This window comes from Oncorhynchus mykiss, chromosome 7 (genome assembly GCF_013265735.2).
Source record: "Oncorhynchus mykiss isolate Arlee chromosome 7, USDA_OmykA_1.1, whole genome shotgun sequence".
NCBI classification, from domain to species: domain Eukaryota; kingdom Metazoa; phylum Chordata; class Actinopteri; order Salmoniformes; family Salmonidae; genus Oncorhynchus; species Oncorhynchus mykiss.
Genome location: NC_048571.1, coordinates 17,321,936 through 17,332,097, shown reverse-complemented (window position 1 = coordinate 17,332,097; position 10,162 = coordinate 17,321,936). Strand labels below are relative to the sequence as shown.

General features: G+C 43.8%; 1 protein-coding gene and 1 pseudogene across 1 annotated transcript; both read right to left on the bottom strand.

The window, feature by feature from the left end:
• Positions 1–260: 260 nt before the first annotated feature.
• Positions 261–3,218, bottom strand: LOC110527408 (annotated as a pseudogene).
• A 2,528-nt stretch (positions 3,219–5,746) lies between these two features.
• LOC118965348 (claudin-10-like) lies at positions 5,747–9,433 on the bottom strand. Its single transcript, XM_036984413.1, has 5 exons — positions 9,223–9,433; positions 6,893–7,126; positions 6,728–6,809; positions 6,439–6,537; positions 5,747–5,903 (listed from the first exon to the last, which is right to left on the bottom strand). Exons 1-5 carry the CDS (start codon positions 9,431–9,433, stop codon positions 5,747–5,749), a joined length of 783 nt encoding a protein of 260 aa, XP_036840308.1.
• Between the last annotated feature and the right edge of the window lie 729 nt (positions 9,434–10,162).

The window sequence follows — 10,162 nt, the reverse complement described above, 5'->3', positions numbered from 1 at the left end:
AGCGTCGGTCTGTCAGCTGTGCGGCACATCACTCTTGGTTTACATAGGAAACAGTTTCCGGGCAGAATAGAGTGGCAACACCAAAAACAGAGCCTGTTTACAGGCAGCCTCCCTGACTGCTTTGGCAGGTATGACTGTGCTGACAATATTAGGAAAGTAACATCTAAAAGAGTTGGTGATTATTTCTATATCTTAAAATATACTGATTTTGATTAGACTACAGTTGAATCATTTGAAAACAATAACATGAAGTCAGAGAGAACTTGACGAAAGGCAGAAAAGTCCTGCTTTAATGACATTATCAATAGCAATACAATGAATGTGATGAAGCAGTTAACTTGATGAAAGTGAAACATTCCCAGGAAACAGGCCATTGGATACAGAGACTTTCCCCCACATACAGAATCACAATTGGATCATTATTGGGCTGTCAAACGATTCAAACATTTAATTGAGTTAATCAAAGGATTTGTTGTGATCCAAATTCAGAATTTGCTCAAATTGAGTTGTCCAAAGTAACAGTTAGCAAATCAGGTACATTGACAAAGCACACTTAATTGAACCTCATTGTCAACTTGTTTTGACATCGAATTGTTGTTTTTAGCTGTATAAATGATGTATTTTGGATGTTTTCACTGTATTTTGAAAGATTAGAGACAATGTGATTAATCGCAATTCAAAAACATTAGTTCACTAAAATTCAAAAAAGTGAACTTGAGTTAACGGATTAACTCTGACAGCACTAATCATCATATACAGTATATACAATTGTTACTTCAGTTCGGTCCAGTCACAATCACACATAGTATGAACAGAACCAGGTCATATGTAGGAGTTTTTGATAAACTGTTCTCTCTCGCTCCTTCTTGACCCACTGGATAAAGAGGACACTGTACTACTACTGCCTCTGCTCACCTCAGAGTGCACTGACCCATGAGACCTCGATGGATGACCAGACGTCAAAGACCCACTGCCAAATTTCGAGGACTGCCTGGAGTTCGAGGACCGTCCAGACCGCTCTGATTTGGACGCGCGACCGGACTGACCAGACCTTGAGGAGATGGCAGACACATCTGAGTCTGCAGATTTTGAAGAAATCTTAGATGCAGATGGAACCTTGATCTTTGAGGTGATCTGGGATACTGGGGACTGTACTGTGGTGGACTTGGCCTGGTCCCTCTCAACCTCGGGAAGTTCAGGGATGACTATAGTTTCGCTGGGAGAGATGACACACAAAATGAGAAAGAACAAATCAATGACAAGTGTGTTATGAATAAATTAATAACTATTCCATGATGAAAATTTGATGAAAATGGTGCCGGAGGAGATGGCCACCATTTTACGGTCTCCTAACCAATTGTGCTTGGACATACTACCTAAATGGCCCGACCAACCAGTGCTCCCGCACATTGGCTAACCGGGCTATCTGCATTGTGTTCCACCACCCTCCACCCCCTCTTTTTACGCTTCTGCTACTCTCTGTTCATCATATATGCATAGTCACTTTAACGATACCTACATGTACATACTACCTCAATAAGCCTGAATAACCAGTGTCTGTATGTAGCCTTGCTACTCTTTTATTTCTTTACTCACCTACACACACACACATACCTTTTTTTTCTCGCACCATTGGTTAGAGCCTGTAAGTAAGCATTTCACTGTAAGGTCTACTACACCTGTTGTATTTGGCGCACGTGATTTGATTTGATGATGAGGCTGGTTATGCTTGTACTCACCTCTCGTCCTCACAGAGCAGTTTGCACACAGAGACCAAGTAGAACCAACCCCCTGTCATATGGAAAGCTGATCCCACCCAGCCAAGAAACAGAGGAGTTCCCAGGTCAAACCTGTGTGTGTGTGTGTGAGAGAGAGAGAGAATCAATAAATATTATCTTGTAACTGAATGGAAAAACCTGCATCCAGGTCAACTCACTTTAATCCGTCAAAATAGGGGTTGAAGTATTCCCCGGAGACGTATTTTGCGTAGACAGCATATCCCGACGCAGCCAGAAAGCCTGCATAAGACCAAGTGAGTCAGTCAGCTACTCTCAATCTGCTACAGTGTGCATCTACCAGGTGATTTTACCACTGATGATGTGACAGACTCCTCCAGTGAAGAGCTTCCTGTTCTTCGCCTTGTCCTCGCCCCCGAGGAAGGTGCACTCCATCCCAATGAGACTGAGTACGAACCCCAGCATCCCCACAGAGAGAGCACCCATCAGCAGGCCCCTCACAATCTGGATGTGGTCTGGTTGATTAGAACACAACCAAACGCAAGGTCACACTTTACACTACAGTAGGCTTTATAACTTCAGTGGAATACCCAATGTCACTGTACTGAAACAGTCTAAACTCAAAGAAGTTTGCTTAAAAGATTGAGTACAGTAATAGTCACATATGAACAGAATTCGTTTTAAACCCTATTTTTGGGGGGGTAAATGAGCTTAACAGACTGTCTTCAGATGTGTCCCTCTTGTTGATATACGACTTCATACCCACCACAGAAATAGAATTAGAACACAATATATGATGCATGTCTCTACGGTACTTACTGTCCACGGACCAGAGCACAGGGAAGTCTTGGCAGTTGGTGACAGAAGTGGAGTCGGTGAAGCAGGCCTTCCACAGGTTAGACCAGTACCAGGCCACCTTGATGACAGCCGAGCCGCCCATGCCCCCGATGGACGTGACCTTCCAGCCCTCCATGGCCATGGTGCATGCCACAAAGATCCAGCCCAGCACTGTCATCAGGAAGCCCCAGATCTGCATCACGCGGATTTTCATCCTGATACTCCGGTGTGTGGAGTCAGTCTATTTGCTCTATATCTAGATAACCCTCACGTTGTCTTATTACGACCGTCGCTGGTTCCGTTTCTTTTCTCAAGATCTGACTTATTGGCAATTCCTTTTTCTCTCGTCTATACGATGGTGTGTCTCCTTGGTGGAGCCACCGTCCAGTGGAGCCCGAGTCTCCTGCTGTACTGTGCTGTGATAGGGAAGAAACCTGCTCATCCCAGTCATACAGCTTGGTAGCAGGGCTCAGTATGACTAAAGAGACAGTCATTTTTGTTGCTGTACCTGGTCGTCACTTTTCCCATACTGCATGAGGGTGGCTATGGGTCTGTTGCTGCTCAGGTTTCCAGAACCTTGTTTGGGTGCTGAAAATGTTGACCTAAGCATTTATCTCACGTTTCAGAAACCTCCCATCTCTATGTCCCAAGCTGAATCCTTGGGTTTTTGAATTATTTGACTAATTCTGATCAAACATAAACATAAACATAAACATGACCTAGTATGGCCCAAAGGCTATGGCAAAACTTGACCTCATCTCAAGATGATTATTCTTTTAAATACAGTGCTGGTCTGACCTTAACTAGTTCAATAAGAACTCATTACCTGAGGAATTACAACTTCAGAGTCCGTTGAAGCGCTTCCATTGTCCGTTGACATTGCCTCGGGCTGCGGTAGGTTATTAGCTAGGTGTGCTGCCTGCTTCACTTATATAATTAAAACATAACGTCTTTGGCCTCATATAATTATGCTTAAATCCACGGCTCTCTCTGATGGTATTAGTTGCATGGGGAGTGATGGATTTTCTTGTGGTGAGTGAAGATGAGAAGGGTCTTCTTTGTACCGAGTCCCTCGGCTTATTGGCAAAGTAGATGGGACATTGGATTGGACCCACTGTTGTGATGCATGGACCTATATGGTGGCAATTCATGCTTTTCATTAATGATGGGCTAATAACGGAGAAAGAACAAAAGAGTGGTTGTGTTCGCTGGCATGGCCTCGCGTTAATTATGGGTTATTAAGCACAAATACCTGCTGCAGAATAACCTACCGTGATAAATGAAGAAATATTAAGTAAGATTCCATCCAAAGATGCATACACAGAACATTGTTTGAATTTCTATCTGTCAATAGTTTGACTCGATCGTCCTCTAATGAAAGTATAGGTATACTGCTCTCTGGTGGTGTCTTGTTGAAATGCAGCCAAACTGCACCTCAACCACAGTCCAAATCACACTAAACTTGTGTATTTTGTACGGAAAAGTACTTGATTCTTATGTATGTTTAGAAGTATTGTCCATAATGGATTTTCTGGCACAAACAAATAGCTGTAAATTTGGCATAAATAAACTGCTTTTTGGGGCAAGGATTCTGCTGGTGGCCTTCATGTTTGAATTTAGAATCTGATGTAACAAAATAGACATGAATTAGGGATGCTTGGGATTCATGTGGCTCTTCTGATGCTTCAATCCATACAAATGAGGAATCTTAAACGTATTGCATGCAATAAAACTGTATATTTTTAAAATGGTGAATTCATCTCTGGATTCATTGTGAAAAATATGGACATCAAAATGTGAAATCACTCACCATTATTGATTTTGTCTAGATGTCTGGCTATCATCCTAACTTAGTAGTGTAGTCAGAGTAGGTCCTCGGACCAACCAGAGCTGCGGGACACCCGACACTTGTTTACGGATACACAGGACTGGAGCAGGGAGCATGGGGCGGCTACCAGCTGTAGCTCTATGCCAGCTGCTCGGAGGACCAAGAGGATTCACGTAACGGGGTTAAGGTTTCCATTGATCAGAAGGTGGGAGGAAACTTCCGATTCCCATATCCGAGTCTGAACAGAGATCAACTGGGGCAGGACTGCTGTTGATTGGTAACTCTGTGATCAGTCGAGACAACGGAACGTAGGGGGCCATCTTTCAGTGTGAGGTATATTGCAAAAATACAAGAACTTGACAGTTCTTGAGAGCACACAATGTTCTCTATTGACTCTTCCTTCGTCTAGGCTTCACTTGTGGTCTGCTAAAGAGTGACAGCATACGGCAGACGGGCATTGACTCCACAGTTGAGTTCCGGAGGTAGTTGTCATGAGACACTCATACAGAGGTCCATGTCAAAGTGTTAAATCCCCCAATTAAAAAGTCTACTTATTCAATCCCCCTTTCCTTTATACTGACGTAATGTTCTTTCACCAGATCATTCAGAGAAAATGATCACTGAATTCCTTGGATGCAAAAAAAAAAAAACATTTATTGACATAGCCACTGATTACAACATATTGGGAGACGTACAGGAATGAACCAATTGAGTAATGTTTCTAGATGACCTCAAACGGACACATATTCCTGATATTTGTTCTTGAGGCATATCTAATGAGCAACAATGGATTTGGAAGAGCACCAGTTCGTTTGTCCCTTCAAGGTGACCCGGGAGTTCATACTGTGATCCTAGCCAAAACGAATTTGCTGCCCTGTGAAGAAAACAAGCTTCTCTGACTTCTTTTGTTGATCGCCCGTTGACAGAAGAGGCCTATTACCTAATGTGGTTTTAGAGAGGAGCCAACAGCTTGTCTATTTCCTCTTGCTGATTTCAAGGGTTATTTCCCCCAGCATTGTTTGTGCCACAGGGGGTGACATTGTTCAAGTCAGTTATACAGCAGAGGCACAGAGACAGCAAGGAGTCTCCTTTGGCAGAGAAGATATCAAAAACCATGTTCTATGAACAGTGCATTGGAAATAAGTTCCATATTAAGGAAAATAAAAGCAGGTAGCATGCATCACACCCTTAGGTAATGTAATCACACAGGAATCCGTCTCAATAAGGAGTTGGGGTTCTGGTTGAAGAGGTATGAAAAGGTGACCTCAACAAGCTTAGCCCAAGGGTCAAACAGTCCATGGTCACCTCATATGACCATATGGCAATGCCAGTGTTCCGTCCGTTGTCACACATAGGCGTTCTTTCCAAACTGCCTTGAGTGTTCTGCTGGGTCTCGGGGGTCTGTGGAAACTGGCGATTTGTAGAAACTGTTGGCAGACTTGCCGGGTTTGTGACGCTTGGTTACCATAGACGTACCACCACTGTAGGAGCACTCTGCTCGACTAGAGGAAAACACTAAGAGTTACTCCTTTGAGATATACGTTGTCCTCATTCCATATCCATGGTTAAAACAGTTCTAGTTCAGAAGACAGAAGTCTCCGGATCTAGGCCAATTCATCCCACCCCATACACTAGTTCCCTAGGCCCGCTGGCCAAGGTGACTTTCACATAAATACGTTGACACTATACACAAAGAAAACATTCAGTCACCAACATACAGTGCATGTCCTTATACTGTTATCACTATGAGACAAGATGTTGACAGTGATCCCTGGATATCCCAGTACCTAAACAACTTAATTACAGTTCATATTAAACTGCTTCATTGACTTACTGAATGACAAGCTTTACGATCCGTCTACTCTATTATAGATAACTTTCCATTTCTGTGTCTCAGTCAACATGATGTTGAGATACGTACAGTACTTACAGATTACATAACACACTGAGTAAATGGAGGGGGGGGGGGGGAAACACGTCTGTCAAAGTAATAATTTTCTGTAATTGACCATCGTTTAATTAATTGTACAAACTTGCCTGAAGCCCTCTGACAAGGAGAGGCAGAATATGAGTCCACCTGAAATGCAGAGCACCGAGCCAGCCCAGCCGATGAAGAGCGCTGCGCCCAGCTCAAACCTGGCAACGAGAGGACGGGCATAGCCGGAAAAGCCAGTGACCAGTTAGTACATACAAACCTGGCAACGAGAGGACGGGCATAGCCGGCAAAGCCAGTGACCAGTTAGTACATACATGTGCTCACTGCATTTCATTTGTCGACATGCAGTGCAGTAGGACATTAAGTAGCACAGTTAAGCTGAACACTTACTTTTGAGCAAAAAAGAGTGGGTCAAAGAACTCTGATGTGATCCTGTGTGCGTACAGGGAGCATGCAGTCAAGGAGCAAAGCCCTGCAGAGAAAACAGAGAGGTCTCAGCTCTGGTCTAATTAGCAAGGAGTAGTTCAACAAGCACACAATATAATGAATATTCACCATTGAGTATGAAGTGAAGGCCTGAGAGGCCTGTTAGTCTGGCCTTGGTGCTCTCTGAGCCTCCGATCCTGGTACACTTCATTCCCATCAGGGCCAGGGTGGCTCCAAAGAACCCCAGGCACACAGACGCAATCATCAGGCCCCGACACACCTGGATATACACTGGGTGGGTGTGTGTGGATGTGTGTGGATGTGTGTGGGTGGGTGTGAGGGAGAGCGAGATAAAGAGACAAACACAGAGTTACAGTGTCTTGCGAAAGTATTCGGCCCCCTTTGCGACCTTTTGCCACATTTCAGGCTTCAAACATAAAGATATAAAACTGTATTTTTTTGTGAAGAATCAACAACAAGTGGGACACAATCATGAAGTGGAACGACATTTATTGGATATTTAAAACTTTTTTAACAAATCAAAAACTGAAAAATTGGGCGTGCAAAATTATTCCGCCCCTTTACTTTCAGTGCAGCAAACTCTCTCCAGAAGTTCAGTGAGGATCTCTGAATGATCCAATGTTGACCTAAATGACTAATGATGATAAATACAATCCACCTGTGTGTAATCAAGTCTCCGTATAAATGCACCTGCACTGTGATAGTCTCAGAGGTCCGTTAAAAGCGCAGAGAGCATCATGAAGAACAAGGAACACACCAGGCAGGTCCGAGATACTGTTGTGAAGAAGTTTAAAGCCGGATTTGGATACAAAAAGATTTCCCAAGCTTTAAACATCCCAAGGAGCACTGTGCAAGCGATAATATTGAAATGGAAGGAGTATCAGACCACTGCAAATCTACCAAGACCTGGCCATCCCTCTAAACTTTCAGCTCATACAAGGAGAAGACTGATCAGAGATGCAGCCAAGAGGCCCATGATCACTCTGGATGAACTGCAGAGATCTACAGCTGAGGTGGGAGACTCTGTCCATAGGACAACAATCAGTTGTATATTGCACAAATCTGGCCTTTATGGAAGAGTGGCAAGAAGAAAGCCATTTCTTAAAGATATCCATAAAAAGTGTTGTTTAAAGTTTGCCACAAGCCACCTGGGAGACACACCAAACATGTGGAAGAAGGTGCTCTGGTCAGATGAAACCAAAATTGAACTTTTTGGCAACAATGTAAAACGTTATGTTTGGCGTAAAAGCAACACAGCTCATCACCCTGAACACACCATCTCCACTGTCAAACATGGTGGTGGCAGCATCATGGTTTGGGCCTGCTTTTCTTCAGCAGGGACAGGGAAGATGGTTAAAATTGATGGGAAGATGGATGGAGCCAAATACAGGACCATTCTGGAAGAAAACCTGATGGAGTCTGCAAAAGACCTGAGACTGGGACGGAGATTTGTCTTCCAACAAGACAATGATCCAAAACATAAAGCAAAATCTACAATGGAATGGTTCAAAAATAAACATATCCAGGTGTTAGAATGGCCAAGTCAAAGTCCAGACCTGAATCCAATCGAGAATCTGTGGAAAGAACTGAAAACTGCTGTTCACAAATGCTCTCCATCCAACCTCACTGAGCTCGAGCTGTTTTGCAAGGAGGAATGGGAAAACATTTCAGTCTCTCGATGTGCAAAACTGATAGAGACATACCCCAAGCGACTTACAGCTGTAATCGCAGCAAAAGGTGGCGCTACAAAGTATTAACTTAAGGGGGCTGAATAATTTTGCACGCCCAATTTTTCAGTTTTTGATTTGTTAAAAAAGTTTGAAACATCCAATAAATGTCATTCCACTTCATGATTGTGTCCCACTTGTTGTTGATTCTTCACAAAAAAATACAGTTTTATATCTTTATGTTTGAAGCCTGAAATGTGGCAAAAGGTCGCAAAGTTCAAGGGGGCTGAATACTTTCGCAAGGCACTGTATCTCACACTTGTAAAAGTGCTCTGACTTTCTCAGTTTTCCTCTTATTGCCACTTTAAAAGCATTGTATCCTCAAATGGCAGCTTGAACACCCGGTTCAAATGCTGCTCTGGCCTCTGGTGGTGTATCTTTTAGAGGCTCTTGGGCTTAAGCCAACAAAACGATAGGGTTATCAAATTCCAAATAGCACTTTTTTCAAAGCCAGCCATTCATCCCAGGAGACGGATGCTCAGGATGTAACACATCTGTGATTAGGTCAAAGAAATCACACACACACACACACACACACACACACAGACACACAGACACATATATATATATCTCCATTATAATCACAAACTGACACACGCATGCACACACACAAACACATATGCAAACACAAAAATACACATAATCGCATACAATTACAATGACAATACAACATCACAGCAAAAATAGCAACCAGCTAAAGTTTGGACTGACCATCCAGAGCCAGCATGGAGGGGAAATCTTTACAGTTGGACACTCCTGTAGAATCCGTGACGCAGGTCTTCCACAGGTTGGACCAGAAGGTCGCCGTGGTGATGACCGTCCCATCCACGGAGGACACCTTCCAGTAATCAGTAGGCAACGTGGAGCAGACCAGGATCCATCCAGATATGTTCAGGATGAAGGCAACGATCTCCGTGGCCATGTTGCTCATCCTCCTCAGTCCCGTCCTGTCTGTTGTAGAGCTGGGTCAGGTAAGCTGGTGAACAGCAATTGTGGCAGATGAGACTGTATACTGTGGAGGACAGTGGATGGAGAGCAGAGCAGAGAGGCAGTCCAGGATGAATGGTTAGGAGGTGAAGTGTGTCCGTGGTTAAGATGTTGTAGCCTGGTTTATGTTCAACAGGGAGGGCTCTGTGTTCAAGACTCTGCACCTCTACCTGTGGACCAATCCCAAGGATACACATCACTCACTGACACACACACACACACACACACACATACACACACACACACACACACATACACTGAGACACATGCACACACATACACACACTGAGACACATACACACACACAAACACATACACACACACCGAAACACACACACTGACACACACACACAGTGAGTCAAACACACACACACACAGACACATGCTCTCTCTCTTTCATACACACATACCCATCCACCCAGTCACACACACACACACACACACACACACACACACACACACACACACACACACACACACAAACACACACACACACACACACACACACACACACACACACACACATACACACATCACTCCACAGTAGTCATTTGAGTGAGAGGAGGGGGGTCAGTGAGTGGATCAGTAGGAGATGGGGCTATTTGAAATGTTTGCTGGTGGACAGGAAACAGAGCTAAGACACTGACGTGTATGACAGAAAATT

What these genes read in the sequence shown, in the direction of transcription:
- LOC118965348 (XM_036984413.1), bottom strand. Translation starts at nt 9,433, where the DNA reads ATGGCCACGGAGATCGTTGCCTTCATCCTGAACATATCTGGATGGATC. An exon ending in CTCCATGCTGGCTCTGGATG is followed by an intron (nt 7,127 to 9,222) that starts GTCAGTCCAAAC and finishes TGTAACTCTGTG; the next exon opens with TTTGTCTCTTTATCTCGCTC. An exon ending in CCTTCACTTCATACTCAATG is followed by an intron (nt 6,810 to 6,892) that starts GTGAATATTCAT and finishes TTTTCTCTGCAG; the next exon opens with GGCTTTGCTCCTTGACTGCA.